Here is a 17,596-nt window from a genome sequence, read left to right on the forward strand (position 1 = left end):
GACAAGATCTTCCCGCCCCTACCATTAGAGCCATGTTTGGTTTCATAAGGGGTACCATGCTTCAAGAGGGTCTTGTCGTTTCAATTACTCGACGAAGAGGTCTCACCGATATGGCAGGTTTCAAGATTCTTCGCGACACCGCATTTTCCCCCAGCTTCGCTAGTCATCACACTCGGAAAAGGTTTCAAATCCTTTTTTGGACAGCTCTTACCGCACAATCGGGACTACGCGCTGGCTCAAATTTTCCCATCAAAAACTCTGACATGACCGAGGTCAGCATGACTTATTCATGTTTCACTATGATCATTGAACGACGAGTCGACCAGGTCACGAATGCTCATCTACCCAATCGTGTTTACATCGACTACCAGCCCCCTCGCCATAAGACCAAGACCACCAGACTCAGTATACAAACTCTTGTACAAAGTGACGAGTTGTGGAGGTGCCCTGTATTTTGGTTTTCCTTACTGGCAACTATTGATGGCGTACTGCCGGTAACAGTGGACGAGCTATTCAGCGAGAATGTCCTTGAGGGTGCAGATAAACGGGAGATTGGATTTGGGGGGGAGGACGGAGCAACATTGGTCTGCACGCATTCTCCACAACGTGCGGTCACTCGAACTTTACGTACTTCTTGGACATCTGCGACTGTTGGCAACACCCTAGCCGATCTGTCTCGACTGGCGCATTTCACAGCCAAAATCACCTGTCATGCTTTTCGCCGGACGGTTGGGATCTGGCTCCGAGCCGCTGGTGAGTCGTGCTACAACAAAATGCTAGGTATAAGTGTTCTGATTCCCGATTTGACTAGGTGCGTCCCTCAAGGCGGTATCGATGAAACTGGGTCATGCCCACGTGGCCATTACTGCAACGTCTTATCTCGGCATGGTACCGTACGTCCCTTCTTGCCCTCGCATCGTTACAGAGCACTGACTAGCTGATTAGAGCGGTTGACGTTGGAGCGGCAGTGTTCGGCAGAAAATCAGATTTTGCTCTTGCTCTGTCCCTGCATCCCAATGTCATCAAACGCATAGACGATGAGAGGAATGGTCAATCAGTAGAGATCAGGCTAAAGGCTCTTGCAACTTTGAAAGGTACAGCGGGTCCATTATCTCCAGCGTGTACTTGTAGCTGACGATGACTCAGTGGAGAACGCACTTGAGAAATGTGCAGATAGTCGAGACGAGATGCTTGAAGAATATGGCTCCTTCGACTCTATACCAGCAGATCAAATTGCCGTCCTCGCTTCACTCTACACTGCTTGGCGTGACCTCGTTCAGACTGCGTTGAGCAGAGCCGGGCATTCAACGGATATTCCGGCTGGCTCAGAAGTCGACTACGACGCGGCCGTTGTATCTTACCTCCTCTCGCTCGAAGAAAATGAAGACGAAGATGAAGAGGAGGACGAGCCGGAGGAGCCGGACTTAGATCTCGACGAAGAGGGAGTAGAAGGTCGCGAAACAGATAAGGTAGACGATTCAATGGGAGCAGCCGAAAATCTCCCTATCGATCCGTACTTGCTGGACGAAGAAGGCAATATTAACAATTTGGACGCCCTCTCTCACTGTCTTCATCTCATCAGCGGTCCGACTCACAACATTGATGACTTCATCACAGCCGTCAAAGCGTGTGCTGGATTACCAGAAGTCTCCTCCCAGATCACCGGTTACCGACCAGGAGAATCGCCTATCTCAGGTGTCTGTCGCGGTTGCGGTCAGCTTCTTCGAAGCGTAGTCACGCCGTCCAATGCCAAGACGGAATCAGCACGAATCACAGGTTATCGATTGAGCTGCATCACCCACGTCGAGAAATGCATGGCCCAGCAGAGCGTGAAAGAGATCATCAACGACCTTCTGCAAGACTTGCCGTCTCACATGACCGAGTTTCCTTTCGTCCAGTCGGCTCAAGCAAAGAAGACAGCTGCTACGAAACTCGCCAATACAGGAATCGCTGCATCTCTAAATGTGTACGACATACACGTTCGTACGGACTCGCTTTTCAAAAACAAACGGGAACGAGTATATAAGGCGGGATGTGCTACATGCGGAACGATACTGGAATCACTATCATTGGTAATTGGACATTTTCTCTCTCACGATGTGTGGCTTCCCGGCGGAAAAATCTCGCCTGCCAAGAAGGCTAAACTTCAAAGTGGAGCATGGGACGTCGAGCTTTTAATGATACCTGAAGCTCGTTATTCGTACTACGACAACAGCTATCACCCTGATCCACGCGAGTTAGAACGATTCTCGGAAGAGTATTATCGAACGCACATCATGGCTCATGTGAACGACGTCGGATACGGGAACCGGAAAGATCTCAAGTTCACACCCGCCCAGATCAAAAGCATGAATGTACGCAAGGACAGCGAGCCCGACACCAAGTACGCCTTCATTCCCGGGCCTAGGGGAGCAGTAATCCAAGAGGGACTGGATATTCTTCGCTGTAATGACACTTTGCTCAGATACTCGGAGCGCATGGAGGCTCAAACAGGCAACCCGACCGACATCTCGCAATTTCTCGCTGTTTCTATGCGACTCGTCTACATAGACTGTATTAAATACTGGCGAAACCAAATCGCACAGGTCGGCGATCCGCTTCCCGAGTTCGGGCCAACAGCTCCTCCCGTCTTATCAAAAGATCCACCTGTCCTTGCCGAATACCCGCTACGAAAACCATTCATCATAGACGAAGAGGGCGATCTGTTTTGTCCTGATCCCGTTTGTCGAAAGCGCCCTACCAAGCTTAGCAGTCTACTCACGTTGACATGGCATCTGGTTGGTGTGCACAATCATACAATCACGACATCGGCTTCACAAGATGGCACCCGTACAGCCCAATCTCTGGAAGACGTTTGTTTCATCAATGAGCATGAGCTGAAACAATTCCTTTCACAGTCGGAAGGGATGTTCACTCGGTCCCCCAAGGGCAAAAAGTATAAGAAACAACGTCGAGCCATTCAAAGTTATCTGGAAAAAGAGAAGGCCAAAAAACGCAAGGTCGGCAAAGCTAAGTCAGCAAAATCCCGTCCGAGTAAGAGAGCTAAAGGGAAGGGTAAGGCTAAGAGTGTGGACAAATCTGAGAGTGATGATAGTCAGGAGAATGATGTGGATAAGGACGTCGATGAGGACGATGACGAAGAGGAGTTGGGATCAATAGAGCAAAGCGACTGAGAGTATATACATCGGGAGGTGAACTGGCATTGGGGAGACAAGACATGCTATCATATAATAGCACTTTATGTCTGTTCATGATAACATCATACGGCTGTGTATAGTATCTTCATTCGTCTTTAAATAACGTGCCAATAATGAAATCACGTGATTGCTCGCTCGCTCGAAATTTAAGCTCTTTCTTTTTTAAGTAGTAGTTCATAGTATTATCTAACTATAGTCTCACTTTCATATATCTCTATGCAACTATCATAACCTACAGCAGCCAAGACAATAGTTCGGGAAGCTTCGCCTCCACTACCTTTGCTTTTACATACATCCTCATTCAGGATATCACAGTGATCTTCTATATGTTGCATTCGTGCTTCATACCCAGCAAGCAGCAAAGAGAACAACATACTTAGCAAGCTGTTCACCTGTCAGATCAAGATCCGCAGGTCCAAGTATAAGATGCATATGATATGAGAGCGCCCGTCTATGTGAGTTTGCACTGCTCAAAAATTCCATACAAACATTCGCATGGTAAATCTTGTTCGATCATATTCCACTTCACGACCTCCGCTCTTCAAACACATGGTTGGAATTTATGGTTCATCTCAGAAGGTCATAAATCCCTTGAAAGAATGCAATCTTTTGGTGTAAAAAACGGCTCTTGCGAGAAGTGGAGGTTCACGACATATAGTCGTTGCTCGTTATATCATGACTATAAGTCGGTATGTTTGTATGGTGCAACCAACTTACGTCCGAGTATGTGCTGACATGGTTAGATATACTGACTGGGCCGTGCGGCTACTCTACGTATCTTCCACATGATGAGGAGAGTCTTGTGCGAGCGTCCGATATTGATTGCTGTGATACAGCACCTTCGAGCAGTGCCACTCTCCAGGAATGGTACGAAAACGCCGTTCCTTGACCGAGTGCCCGTGCTTCAACCTCCTTTCAATCACTGTTTCATATCTGACTTGAGCTTTCTTGATTATTCTCTTATTTCATCACTCCCTCTTCACGTTCTTTTCTTGGAAAAAAAATAATCTCACGAACAACCACTATGGCTCCGAAACTCAAATCAAGCCAGTCACCCGGAACGAAGCGAAAATTGAAACGAGGATTCGGCTCCAGCTTCAATGACGCTTTAGTGAAGAATGTCAAAGCCGACCTCACAACACTGGATGAGCAAGCTGCAACTCGGTACGCCTTTATCGCCAAATGGTTCGAAAAATGCGCTAGTGACCTTGGTGGCGTGTCTGTGAACGGGAAGAAGTGTATGACATGGACAGAGGCGATGTCGGATGAAGTTGGATTGTGGAAGCTGCAGACATACAAAACGGTCATAGGTTACTACGCTCTCAAGGCCAAACCGAGTGACAAAACCTTGAAGCGTATCGATGTACAGACGCTTTTATCCTTCACTTATCGCATTCACGCAGCACACAACTTTTGGCACAATCTTTCGGGAGACCCACAGCTTAGAGAAAAATTGAAACACTTCATCGATGAGTGCGAAGTCACGTTCAAGTTACGTAGGAGCAAATTCATTCGAGCAGCTCTTACCCCTGCCTCTGTTTATGCACTCGTACAACAATCGGCTCGACTATCCCTGCCTATACGGTCCATCTTATCCATCGTGTTATTCCAAGCGATTTGCTCCTCCACTGGTTACCGAGCTGGATCCCTTACGCGCGCAGCATCCAAACGGTTAATGTCAGCAGAGAAAAGTGGCCTCAAGTATAGTTCAATTACTGCATGGGCTGTACCAGGCAGTACAGGATCAAAGAATACGCTCATTGTGTGGATTTCGCCTCGATCTTTCAAGGCTACCCACGCAAAGGGATCCAGTGCGGTACTTATGGATAATGGGAAAATTGGTGTGTCTGCCAACTACCTCATCATGATGGCTGCCGAGCTCGACGGCGTCTTGGGCGACTTGACAGTGGAGAAGATTTTGGATCCTGCATTTCTTGGGAATTCCTCAAAGCCTCGACGTGTGGTGTTTGACGAAAACAAGTAGGTTCTTGCAAAGCGGCGCAATCGTAGCTGACGACTAACAGAGTCGATCAACATATCCTGGTGCGACGAGCAGGCGGCCTCAGTCTATGTACCAGTGACTTCGGTTCGTACCTCAAGGCCTTGTCACGCTCGCTTGGTTTTGAATTAGACGTGAGGACGCATGACTTTCGCTGCTTAGTGGCTGCAGCCGTGTATCAGAAGCGTAAGTCTATTAGTCTATTGTCACATCGAGAGCTTACAGGCGTACTGTAGACGATTACGAGACGGCCGGACAGATCATGCAGCATCGACATGGGAGTAACGTAACAGGCCGTTACTTTGGGGCAGCACTGTGAGTCATGAACACGGTATTGAGCTGAACCATACAGTCCTTACGTCGCCACTCTCGCTCTGTACGGTCAGACGGTGTCCCCTGAGGACTCTTTCCACATGACTCGTCGTACCGCAGTGGTCACTGAGGATGCACCTCGCGCCCTCACTCCTGATGAGCTAGATGCTGTGCTCGCGGACCCTGCACGTAAGTCTCACCATGCAAGCAAAGACTCTGACGAATAGTTCTCAAACTTCGCGAGCTCCAGAACGAATTGGTAGACTCGATTGCGAAAGAGTACGGTGACTTGTCACTTGCGCCTGCAAGTCTACAGAAGGAGTTCAGAAGACTAGGAGGCAAGTGGCGCTCCAAGGTCATCTTCGGCATAGAGACGAAATTCAGGCAAAGCCGAGACGAGTGGTTCCGTCGCAAGCGACAAGGAACAAGCGAGGAGCGCGAGAATTTGCTAGATACGCCTGTCAAGTTACTAGAAGAAGAACCAATGGATGTCGCAATCTCTCAGGCACAAGAAGTGAGACCTTGATACATCTCTACATGCAGTGTCTGACTGATGTTAATTATCAATTGCCAGGTTCTCGAATACATTGCCTTACCCGAATTGCCCGAAATCGATTCCGACTCCGCCAGCCCAGTCAACACTAAACCTTCCATTCCTTCCACTGTCATGATCGTCGATGATACGAATCGCAATCGCCTCGCTGAATTGCTCGATGAGAACAGCTCGTCAATCGACATCGAGGAGACCCTTGCGCTGCTACACAAGATCGAAGCTGGAGAAGGGGTTAAGGGGTCGATGGATTGGATGATGGCTCGGGCTGATCGTGCTCGACGCGCTCAGACACATCGATTGACCTCTCGGACTCGGCAGGCCAAGAAGGCACGAAGGAGCAAGGACAAAGAAGAAGACGAATTCGAGAGCACTGAGGGAGACGATACTGACGATATGTGGGAGCGGTATTTGGAGGAGGAGAAGGAAGATGGCGACGATGCGGAGACGGACAAGGATATTGCAGAGATTTCAGATGAGGAGCTCATTGATGAGGATGACGAAGCAGAAGAATATTGGAAGGACGACGAGAAGCTTTGATTATAGCATATTGATTATAGCATACAACGAGAAACTTTGATTGTAGCATAAATATGACTTTACGACGATGAAGTACTATTAATTTCGGCAATACAGCATACTCAAGCGCTCTGCTTCTTCTCGGGGTTTGAGGTGAAACGAAGATATGGCTGCAGCGGTGTCAGCCTCTTCCAAGCTCAAACAACGGGAGCTCAACTCACGTAAACAACGTCAACGTCATCTCCAAACAGCTCCTTGACCTTTTCACCCTGGACACTGGGGTGCACGATGACTCGCTCTTCGGTCTTGCCATTGATAGGGACGCCCCAATTGGCAGGAGTAGTGATCTGTATGCCGTCAGCCCAGGTCGCAAACTAAGCGGACGTGAAAGTCACCTTGTATTTGTCTCCAAGCTGAAGCGAATCGATGCAACGGGCCAGCTCCTGAAAATTTCTTCCTGATTGACGTAGCAAATCGTTAGCTTCATGGACTATTTCATGAAAGGAAAAAGACTTACCAGTTGAAGCAGGATAAGCTAAAGTTAATCTAATTTTTTTTTCAGGATCAATTATGAAAACTGTTCTAACTGTAAAAGGAATTCCTTTTTTATCAACATTTGTTTTATCTAAATTATCTAACATTCCATATAATTCTGAAACTTTTCTATCTTCATCTGCAATAATTGGAAATTCTAATGAAGGACCATTAGGTGATAATGCATCAATATCTTTTATCCAACCTTTATGTGATTCTGCATTATTTGCTGAGAGTCCGATAAGCTAAACAGACAATAACATAGAATACAATAGTCAGCTTGCTAAATCTCAGTTGACAGACAACAAGAATCTTCCAGCTGATATAGCCAATGAAACTCACTTGAACACCTCGAGATTTGAAATCAGCGTAAGAAAGAGATACAGCTGAAAGTTCGGTAGTACAAACGGGAGTCTGTGATATGAAAGTCAGTTGAAAGGATATTGGGCTGGTAGGCTATATATTTTCAACTCACGTAGTCATCTGGGTGAGAGAAAAGGATAGTCCATTTGCCATCGATGAATTCGTGGAACTGTAGAAGATCGATTAGTCAGGATCCCAACATGTAGATATAACACACTTACATCGATCTTTCCTTGAGAAGTCTCAGTTTGGAAGTTGGGGGCTGAGGATCAGAAAAGCAATCATTAATAAGATTGATTTACAAAAGATGCCAAGAACACATAGAGAGCTTAATCGCTACGTGGGACAGATTGTGGTCTAGGATAAGGTAATAATAAGGAAGAACCTACCTGTGTCACCAAGTCTAACGTTTACCATTGTGACTGATTTGTTGATGCTTTTGGTATTGAAGATTAAGGTAAGAGGATAAAGCTTATATTGTTGAAGAAATAAGGAGGGAATCGGACGATCCTTTTAACAACTTCAATGCTTTATATATTGTTATTATACCGGTTTACCGGGACTAATACATCGCACGTAATGTCATGTCATCACGTACTAGCAGGATATCCGAATTCCAGATCATATCGATATATGGCGTATCATGCACAAATGAAGAATGAGCACGCCATCGATAATCTATTCTAGTTTATTCCCAATTCATTCGGATCACCGATCACGTTCAACCGGTCCCAAGGGTAACGGTAGGCTCCGCATCATGATTTTCAGGGTACCATCAATCTGATATGCTTGTTCTGGTAATTCTCCTAAATGTTTTTCCACGTGGGAGGGAAGTGGAGGTAGTCCTTCGAAAAGTTGGTGATCGTGATATATATTTGATCGTGGTTGATTTCTTTCATGCTTAGATTAATGGCCCGCGTTTCATTTGGTCTCCTGTGATATAGCATTCCTATCAATAGATAACGTCCGTTTCATCTTGTCTCAAACACATATCCTTAATATTGTTTGCCAATGTCGGTATAAAGCAAAATCGTATAACCATTCTTCAGGTATTAAAACGTTAGATATTGTCAAAGGATAGGTTATTAACAAAGGTTAGTCACGTATCTGTCACCTCTACAAAGTGAGTTGAGCAAAATATATAATGGTTCCCGGTTATATCATCGTGCACTTGTTTCTCTTCCAGCCAGACTATTTACCAGTAATAGTTAATTGACCATACAAACAGAAAAACCTAACTTAACTTGAATCATTTACGCTCATTTAACTAACAATAACAAAATGTTCACAGATTTCATTACACCCATGTCAAATGATACAATTTCTCAAGTGAGATTCGCATCTATCGAAATAGACCGACAATCTCCTCCAGCCTATAATGCTGCTTCCGAAGATATCGATAATAGTATAGAAATAGATTTAAGTAGTCTTTTATCTCAAGCTCAAAAACAACAACAGGAAAGATCATCATCATCAACCAAACTCAATTTTGATATTGGATCAAACAGTCGTATCAGGCGAAAATGGGAAGATATTCCTGCTACTGCTTTCGGTAATATACTTCGAGTGAGAAATGGTCAGTCAGAAGACGATGACATTACACCTACCAACTCTACTATGCACGTACCATTTCCCAACTTGAAGGTTGGTTTACCTGAACAACCCAAAACTGCACCATTACGCTTATGGAGAGAATTTCAACCTCTAAACGAACTTTACAGTGCACCTTTAACACCTCAATATGGTCAAACTTCCTCTTTACAACCTCCTCCAATTGCTGAACAAGCCGGTCTGACATTACCTACTTCGTCTGATAATAGACCTTTAAAATTAGGTACAACTTCTACCGATAATGTCAATAATGTCAAAAATCATCTAGAGGGGCTTTCCATACATCTTGAAGGACTTTTTGATCAGGTGAAACAGTTGGAAGAAATGAAAAAGGAGGTCAAATATTGGAAAGATGTTTGTTTGGGTTTAGAAATTGGTAAGAAGGATTTAGAAGTGGTTTTGGCGCAAACGCAGAAACAGCAGGTATGTACTCCTAACATTCCAGCAGACGCTATTGGATATCTCTGAGCCGAGCTAATATGGCTATATCTGAAATCCAGATTGAATCGAAGTTTGCTGTTCTGCTCATCGATGGTGATCAACATATTGTAAGCTTTTTTGCAACCTTGCTTTTGCGCAGAAAGAAAGCTGACCTAGACGAACTGGGCAGTTCCATGAAAGCCTTTTGCAAGCTGGATACGAAGGTGGTCAGGAAGCGGCTAAGACCTTGCTCCGGGTCGCCGGGACAGCGCGTGAAACAACGAAAGTACTTGTGCAGATATTCGTCAATAAGTCTACCATGGGTGCAACCTTGATCAAGGTAAGTTATGTCCAGTTATTGAGTACACCGTGCTGGGCTCTGGTAATAACAGCTTACATACGATACTTCCAACAGAACGGTATCATCCAGACTTGGGCGAAATACGATAGTTTCTGGCAAGGTTTCTCAGCCTTTAGTGGATTCATAACGGGTATGTTTATTGACTCCAACCATTTGGCAATCAACCAACTGACACGTCTATTCGGAAGTCTGCGATCTTGGATCTGGTAGTGAGAAAGCAGAACAAAAGATTGAAGGTAAATTATGAATCTATTTCTTCATATATGATTCACGAGTTGATTCCTTTCTCATTATTGCAGACTTTGTTTCATTATACGCCGATAATTCTCAGTGCGAACAGATTATCCTCGGGACCTCGGTGGAACAGTTCGACAACCTCACAATGTCAGTATTTCACGGTATATACAGAATGAAAACGAGAAGAGCTAATTGCGAGTTTGCTGATAGCTCACAAGCTCATTCTTCAGCTAATATCCTTCATCTTTCTTCGAACCAGAATACTTCTATTGGATCAGAAAAGATTTTCATTCCCGATCTTTTCCAGACTGTCGAGTTAATCCCACTGACAGCCAAGCCCGCTGTTCCAGCTAAACCGAAAGGTCCAGAAGATCAAATTGAGGTGTACGACTGGGCAACATATGGAACCCCTTGCGACATTAAAGGAAATGAAAAACATCAAGATAAAATCAAAATATCCTCTATCTCTGTGTCTAGTCAGAACACTTCATCAGGGGATGATCTGTCGCCTAAGAGGAAATTCAGAAAACAGACTAAGTATAACAAAGTAGCCGCAGAACAGGTCAGGAAGTTAGAGCCTAGGCCTTGTCATACGTGAGTCCTGAATTGACGTGTTTGGTTGGTATGCTGCAACCTGTGCTTACGCTAACTTGTCGTCGATAGGCATTATCTTAGTGAGTATCTCTTAAATGGTCGGCCATCTTGTCTTGTACTAGGCTGACCCTTTCTGCAGGTGAATGGGGATGTAGAGACGTCGATGCTTGTTCATATGGTCATGGTTATCGTAAGCTATCTGTCCTTGCTTGAACAACATCCTCTTTCGTATGCTATACCCAATTCTAATCGTTCTGTCCTACGTAGACTTGAACAATGCTCAACTCGGTGAACTATCAAGAATGGCTAAATCCGTCATCTGTCCTTATATGAAAGATGGTCGATGTAAGCTTCTCATTTTTTTGTTTTCATTCAAATTCCCGATATACACATTACAAACCTAATGCGTATCTGCTGAATAGGTCGATATGATGATCAAGATTGTGTATACGGTCATAAATGTCCTAGTGCATCGAAATGTCCTTTGTAAGTTATCATCTCTCATTCATTAGTCAATATTTTTTGGCTGATTCACTGGTGATTTAGTGGCGAGGGTTGTCGATTTCATTCAATACCCAATGGTCATGGTGAACTTGATTAATCATTCCTCTCATACCAATCGCGATTGAGTGCTTTCGTCTTTAAGAGACAGTTTAGCAACGATAGATTTCTTGACATGAACCACACACATACTGCATTTGTCATATAAAATGACATCGTAATAAATTGTTAATCGCATTTAACCAAACTTGTTGTATAAGTATACATAAACAATGCATATTGTTCCATTCAATACTTGATCCGAGCGTAACCCGAATTTAACATAATGTTCCATAATGGTATGAGATCAAATTAACATAAAGATCAATTGATTATATAATCTTTAATCGTATTACACCATTTATGCATTAATCATATTCATATTCATATTCATAATCATAATCATAAATAACAAAAAGGAAAAACAAAATCTTTTTTTAAAAAAAAAGATAATCATCAAGCCATTAAACATAAGGCATAATAAAGGATAGACGACATTAAGACATAAGATTAAATAAGAGAGGAAAAGAGGGGAATGAAAGAAAAAATAAAGGAATTTAGTAATGATATGGTATGATATGTGATATGATATTGTAATTTAAAATTCATTTTTTCTATCCGATCGTTAAGCATTAAAACATAAAAGAAAAAAGGAAATGAGACATTAACAAGATCATTTTTAAGGAAATGAGATTTTTGGTATATTGCTTTTATGGTTATGATTTTTATATTTATATTGCGTATATGATTTGAGAATTTTGATTGTTGGTGAAGGTGAAAAAGTAAAAGCCAAAATGGAGAAAGTAAAAGATATGAGAAAAATCCTAAAATTCGATGAAAGCTTAGGGTTCAAGGGATTCTCTAGTTCTCATACCTTCCATAAATCCTTGAGATTGAGTTTGAGGTCCATTTAAATTTGAATTCGAATTGCCATTGATATTACCATTCGCTTGATTCAAAGCAGCATGTCTTTCACTTCCAACTGCACTATTTGAACCAATTGAACCTGATCCAGATCCAGATCTTCCACCTACACTAGAATTTTCAACTTCTTCATCTTCTTCAGAAACTCTTCTTCCCATAATTCCACCAGTTCCAGTTCTATTTCCACTTGATCTAAGTGTACCTCCAAATCCTCTAGATTCACCTGCGGGTCCTCTTGGATTTCTAAGAGGTTGTGAAGAAAGCATTTCTCCCATTGGATCACTTGTTCCTGCTCCTATTGTTGAAAAACTTGAAATTGAATGACCTTTTGAATGTAAACCTAATCCTGAAGGAAGAGGTGGTACAGGTGGAATATCACCTATTGATGAACCGAATAAATTATTAAACGATCCTGAACCTGAATTGAACCCATTTGCAACATTTCCATTTCCATTTCCGAAAGCTCTTCTTCCACCTGCAGCACCCATAGAAACATAATCTCTACCACCTGCATCTGCTCTAAGATTACCTGATGATCGTTGAGGATTAAGCGATCGAGTAGGATCACGAGCAACGACAGGTCCATTAAATCCTCTTAAGTCAGGCATTGATTTCTTGATTCTTAGATTTGGAGATAAATCGTTTGGGGTAGTTGAATATGGTGATAGGTAAGATGATGATACTGTTGCGGAAGATGAGCTAGTTAATGTTGGTCGAGATGGGGCGTCACGTAAGACAACGACAGATTTAGATTCCCCTTCTCCACGAGTCGAACTTGATAATCCTAATTTTTGTGCTACTAGGTGAACAATTCGCCTTTCTGTCGGAGTTAGGTTTTTAGAGAATGCCAATTCGTCCCTCATTCTATCTTCCTTGAAAACGAGTATCCTTGAATAGATATCGAGAACAGCAGAATCATTCATATCCAGTGTGACGGGTAATGAATCTGATGTGGCAGAAGTAGCTGATTGAGGAGGACTATTATTATCGTATCCACCTCCACCGTTCATGCTAACACCGCTGATCGGTCTGGAGTTGGGTAGTGTAATAGGAGGAGGCATCATTTCTGATTTATCAAATTGAATGCTTCTCATCCTCTTCAGTGCTTTTTCTCTCTCGATCTTATCCTTTTCTCCTGGTTGAAGTACTTTTTTGTATTCCACTCGTAGTTTCCTACCTTGAACGTCATATCCGTTTAATGCAGCCACTACCGAAGCAGCTTCATCCGGAGCCCGGAAATTAGCAAATGCCAAACCTCTGAATACGCCGTTATCGTGATGATAATTGAAGGCATATGGTAATGGTGCGCCGAGCGATTCCATCACGCCTAAGAGTGTCTCTCTGGTTACTGCGAAGGGGATATTTTTGATAACGATAGCGGTGGGGATGACATCTTCATCCGAGGCAGGGATTGATGGCATTCCATAACCGTTTCTCCATCCGTTTGCTTGTGATCGGTTATTGTTGTTCAAACTAGCTAATGACTGAGACCCGAATTGAGGCAGACCGCCAGCGGCATTATAGCCTGCGAGATTTGGCGCTGATGATGCGGTGTTAAGTTGATAAGACATTACAGGAGGTGGAGAGGGTGTGACTGCCATAGGCATAAAGTTGTCCACGGGAGGGTAATTCGGCTGCTGGTATGATTGATAGGGGTGTGAAGATGCTGTGGTTGGGACGGATGTGATTGAAGATGGCGGAGAAAGAGCGGGAGGAGAAGGAGCGTCTCGTCGGAAGGCTTCGAAAGCGTTGAGGTTTGGTGATTCTCTCGAGGGGGGAGCATTTGGTTCATACCATCCCTAAGGCTGAGTTAGCAGTGTAAAGAGGAATGAAGTTGAGTTAGACTCACCTGCGGGATGCCCGACCTCGAAGTTCTTTTAGGACTGGTCGCCCAATCTGGAGAAACGGTTGAGCCTTGAGAAGGTGGACCGAAAACTCCGTTGTAACGATACTGATTGTTATTCGTGGGATATGAACCGGGAGGAGGTGAGATGGATAAGGAGTGAAGATTGGGTAAAGGTGGTGAAGTATGATTCATCTTGTCGAATAGTAAAATGTCAACCGTTGACGACGTGTTTTGCCAATTCAACGCGTGAATGTATTTGATTATTGTCGATCGATATTGAATCAAGGATGTTTTCGAATGTCTTAAATACCTGTAAATGTTTCTGCTCAAGTACCGTATTAAGATGTTCCAACCAGCTTGATTTACTTTGTTACGATTACACAAAAAATAAAGGGGTATTATATGGGTGTTATTTTAAGAATTATTTGTTTTTGAAATGGTCGTGATGCTAAGTAATTTTATGCAAGTTTCGTAGTGTTTATGTTGATATGTGTTTCATATGTCGTTAATCGTTCTTCATAAATTGTTAGATGATGATAAACGTAATTGTGAATGACATGAAAACATGGAATGATCATGCATGAGATAAAGAAATATGAAGAAGGATAATGGTTTGATAAAAATGGCTAATAGTAGTTGTTGTGTAGGGTACTACTACTAATAAGTAGTTTTATTATTGAACATGAACTGTTACGCGGTTAAAGATTATTGATATGACCCAACTCACCGTACAATAATAATAATAATATTCTCTATACCCTAGATAAAAACAAAATAATCATTTCTTATTCATCATTTTATTCATTTTATCCCGCATTCTTTTATATTCGCTCTTCACCCATATGTATCTCTGGAGAGCAGCATGCATCACAACAACGCAACGACCTTATCGACAATTTTGTATTCAAATTCCACTCAGCATTGCTGCTCGACGCCTATAACTGATACATCTTGCACAACCTGATACGAACTCTGATAGTTGAATGAACCGAGGTGTTCGGTAGATGAAACATAAACGCAGGGTCAAGGATATCATGATTTTATATACACAATTCTCCACATGCTAAACACGTGACGATGACGTGCATTTGGGCGCAATCATGCCAAGACCGGGTACCTACACCCTGATGATTAAAGTAGTACTAGTAACGGATCAAAGGCAGTATATTTAATGGTACTAGTAGTTTTGATGCATCATCGATTTCAAAAGCTGTGCGCATACCTTAGCCAAGTAATAATCGCCAACAACCATAAATACCCTTATTTATCACTGTTCAAACATCCATTCTTACTCTATCTTCATCATTTCAATCATACATTCGCCGTTTAACAAGTATAATCCTACTTCATTGTGTATAAAAGATAATTCAACAAAGACAACATGGGTTTAGCATCTAAATTAGCAGCTGCTCAAGCAGGTGGAAACACGAACCCTTACGGCGGAGCTGCCCCAGCTCCCGCTCAACAGCAACAGCCTCAACAAGCTGCTCAACAGTCTTATGGAGCTCCTCAAGGTCAATATGGACAACCTCAACAACAGCAGCAATACGGTGCGCCATCAGGACCACCTCCTACTCCAGGACAAAGGTACGTTTGAACCTTTTTACTTATTTCTTTGGTCGATCTCAAGTGTACTGATGACTTTTGTAGACCTTCGTCTGGACAATACTCGTCTCCTAGCGGACCACCTCCAGGACAATACGGTCAGCAAGGTCAACAACAATACGGATCACCTGCAGGACCTCCCCCTGGCCAATATGGTCAACAACAAGGTCAATACGGTCAACAACAAGGTCAATACGGTCAACAACAAGGTCAATACGGTCAACAACAAGGCCAATATGGTCAACAGCAACAAGGTATTCCAGGCCAACAATACGGTAATCAACCACCCCAATACAAACCCCCTCAAGGTGCTGCAGCCGGTGCTCCTGCTCCTGGGGGAGGTCCTAATGCTCAAGCCATCTTGCAATCTTTAACCCAATGTGTACAAGAGGTATGTTTGCCAGCTTTACTCCTGCCTAATCTGCTCGCTTACACTCATGTTTTCCTGTAGCAAAAAATCCAAGCCTTCTACCCTCCAGGTAGTTTAGACGCTATCGCCCAAAGAGTCGCTGCATCCGGTGTTTTATCTAAAATCGCTAGCGAATGGAGAATGCCTTTGGAACTCGCTTCTGACTTGGTAAGCCACAAAAGTCTGCGCTCAAGTCGCTTGCGAAGCATCCGCTTACAGTCCTTGTATCAGGTCAAATTGTCATTGTTTGATGTCATTCTTTACGTAGATGATAGTGGAAGTATGGCTTTCGAGCAAGGGTGAGTTCACTGCCATTCGCAATCCACCCACAATGTCCAGCTGATCAATCGTATTCAGTGGTGAACGAATCGACGATCTCAAATTGTGAGTTTCGTTTCAGATCATTAATGGCTTTCACAAGCATTATAATCGTCATGGCTGACTTGATGTGAATTTCCTGCAGGATCCTTTCTCGAGTCGCCTATGCTACTTCCCTCTTCGATGATGATGGTATTCAAGTTCGATTCATGAACAACAGACTGGAAGGAAATGGTATCAGATCGGAACAAGATGCTTTGAACCTAGTGAACCAGGTCAAATTTTCTGGTATGTTCACTTGACCATCTGGTTACTAAGTACTGCGGAACGAGCGTCAGACTGATAGCCCATCCCTCACAGGTCTTACTCCTTTGGGGACCTCTCTTTGGCAAAAGATCCTTCAGCCCCTTGTGCTTGGTCCCGCTCAACAGAACCGACTTCAAAAACCTGTCTTGATCATTGCGATCACCGACGGTACTCCTGCTGGGGAGAATAGAGATGAGATATTCAAGGTCATCTTGCGTGCAGACAACGAGCTAAAGAGATCAAGATATGGCCCTGATAGTGTCTCTTACCGTGAGTGATCAATCTCAGAACTCTTGCCCGAGCTTTCTTTCTGACTCTGAATGTTTGGATGCACTCAGAATTTGCCCAAGTTGGTGATGATATGAAGGCTATGAAGTTCCTTGAAGAACTTGATAATCACCCTCAAGTCGGATCTCTGATAGATTGTACCTCCAACTTTGAGGCTGAACAAGCTGAAATGATGCGAAAGAGCGTGAGTACTCCCTGGATTGTGTGTCGAAATCTCTCAATCACCAGTCAGCTACTGAAAATTTATGTCTTTGCAGGGCATCGATCTTTCTCCTGAAATGTGGCTAGTTAAGCTTTTGATGTGAGTGCCACTTTGTCTTATCGACCATTAAAAATACTATTTTCGACATCTCACCTGTCTTTTTGGATCCCTTGCTACTTGTTGAAGCTGACTATTCAATTCGTGCAATCAGGGGGGGAATCGATGATTCATATGACGCGAAGGTAAATATACCGTCTTTGTTGCTCTTTCTTATGGAGATGCTGACAGAAATGTTTCTTTCCAGGACGAATAAGCAATTGCTGAAGCCAAAGAAGCTCTATGAAGTACATATGCAAAGCTGGACGAAGACACGATGGGGATAGCCGTGATTGTGATTAGGGGCAGACGCTCAAACCAGTAGAATATATGAGATACAATTTGATGCTATCAAGATATCATAA

At 43.4% G+C, this 17,596-nt stretch overlaps 6 protein-coding genes across 6 annotated transcripts; 4 read left to right on the forward strand and 2 right to left on the reverse strand.

Annotated features, from left to right (window-relative positions):
* Window positions 1–4,221: 4,221 nt before the first annotated feature.
* On the forward strand, window positions 4,222–5,515 carry I206_100696 (uncharacterized protein; the record flags this gene model as incomplete). Its single annotated transcript, XM_019152409.2, has 4 exons — window positions 4,222–5,177; window positions 5,222–5,283; window positions 5,359–5,382; window positions 5,433–5,515. 4 exons carry the CDS (start codon window positions 4,222–4,224, stop codon window positions 5,513–5,515), a joined length of 1,125 nt encoding a protein of 374 aa, XP_019014547.2.
* Window positions 5,516–5,609: 94 nt separating this feature from the next.
* Window positions 5,610–6,598, forward strand: I206_100697 (uncharacterized protein; the record flags this gene model as incomplete). The annotated part of the gene is made up of 3 exons (XM_070202254.1): window positions 5,610–5,697; window positions 5,772–6,022; window positions 6,083–6,598. 3 exons carry the CDS (start codon window positions 5,610–5,612, stop codon window positions 6,596–6,598), a joined length of 855 nt encoding a protein of 284 aa, XP_070058355.1.
* A 101-nt stretch (window positions 6,599–6,699) lies between these two features.
* On the reverse strand, window positions 6,700–7,891 carry I206_100698 (uncharacterized protein; the record flags this gene model as incomplete). Its single annotated transcript, XM_070202255.1, has 8 exons — window positions 6,700–6,747; window positions 6,799–6,924; window positions 6,973–7,034; window positions 7,095–7,356; window positions 7,454–7,525; window positions 7,587–7,643; window positions 7,696–7,736; window positions 7,864–7,891. The coding sequence occupies 8 exons, from the start codon at window positions 7,889–7,891 to the stop codon at window positions 6,700–6,702; spliced, it is 696 nt and encodes a 231-aa protein (XP_070058356.1).
* Window positions 7,892–8,755: 864 nt separating this feature from the next.
* Window positions 8,756–11,298, forward strand: I206_100699 (uncharacterized protein; the record flags this gene model as incomplete). The annotated part of the gene is made up of 12 exons (XM_070202256.1): window positions 8,756–9,508; window positions 9,586–9,633; window positions 9,696–9,845; window positions 9,921–9,996; window positions 10,055–10,102; window positions 10,166–10,250; window positions 10,314–10,697; window positions 10,767–10,777; window positions 10,837–10,887; window positions 10,965–11,042; window positions 11,120–11,183; window positions 11,244–11,298. The coding sequence occupies 12 exons, from the start codon at window positions 8,756–8,758 to the stop codon at window positions 11,296–11,298; spliced, it is 1,803 nt and encodes a 600-aa protein (XP_070058357.1).
* A 781-nt stretch (window positions 11,299–12,079) lies between these two features.
* Window positions 12,080–14,199, reverse strand: I206_100700 (uncharacterized protein; the record flags this gene model as incomplete). Its single annotated transcript, XM_019152406.1, has 2 exons — window positions 12,080–13,960; window positions 14,011–14,199. The coding sequence occupies 2 exons, from the start codon at window positions 14,197–14,199 to the stop codon at window positions 12,080–12,082; spliced, it is 2,070 nt and encodes a 689-aa protein (XP_019014544.1).
* A 1,189-nt stretch (window positions 14,200–15,388) lies between these two features.
* I206_100701 (uncharacterized protein) lies at window positions 15,389–17,448 on the forward strand (the record flags this gene model as incomplete). The annotated part of the gene is made up of 11 exons (XM_019152405.2): window positions 15,389–15,594; window positions 15,658–16,003; window positions 16,064–16,189; window positions 16,253–16,320; window positions 16,379–16,405; window positions 16,485–16,627; window positions 16,700–16,915; window positions 16,984–17,117; window positions 17,191–17,234; window positions 17,347–17,377; window positions 17,440–17,448. The coding sequence occupies 11 exons, from the start codon at window positions 15,389–15,391 to the stop codon at window positions 17,446–17,448; spliced, it is 1,350 nt and encodes a 449-aa protein (XP_019014543.2).
* Window positions 17,449–17,596: the final 148 nt, after the last annotated feature.

The sequence above is a fragment of the Kwoniella pini genome, chromosome 1 (assembly GCF_000512605.2).
Source record: "Kwoniella pini CBS 10737 chromosome 1, complete sequence".
Lineage (NCBI taxonomy): Eukaryota > Fungi > Basidiomycota > Tremellomycetes > Tremellales > Cryptococcaceae > Kwoniella > Kwoniella pini.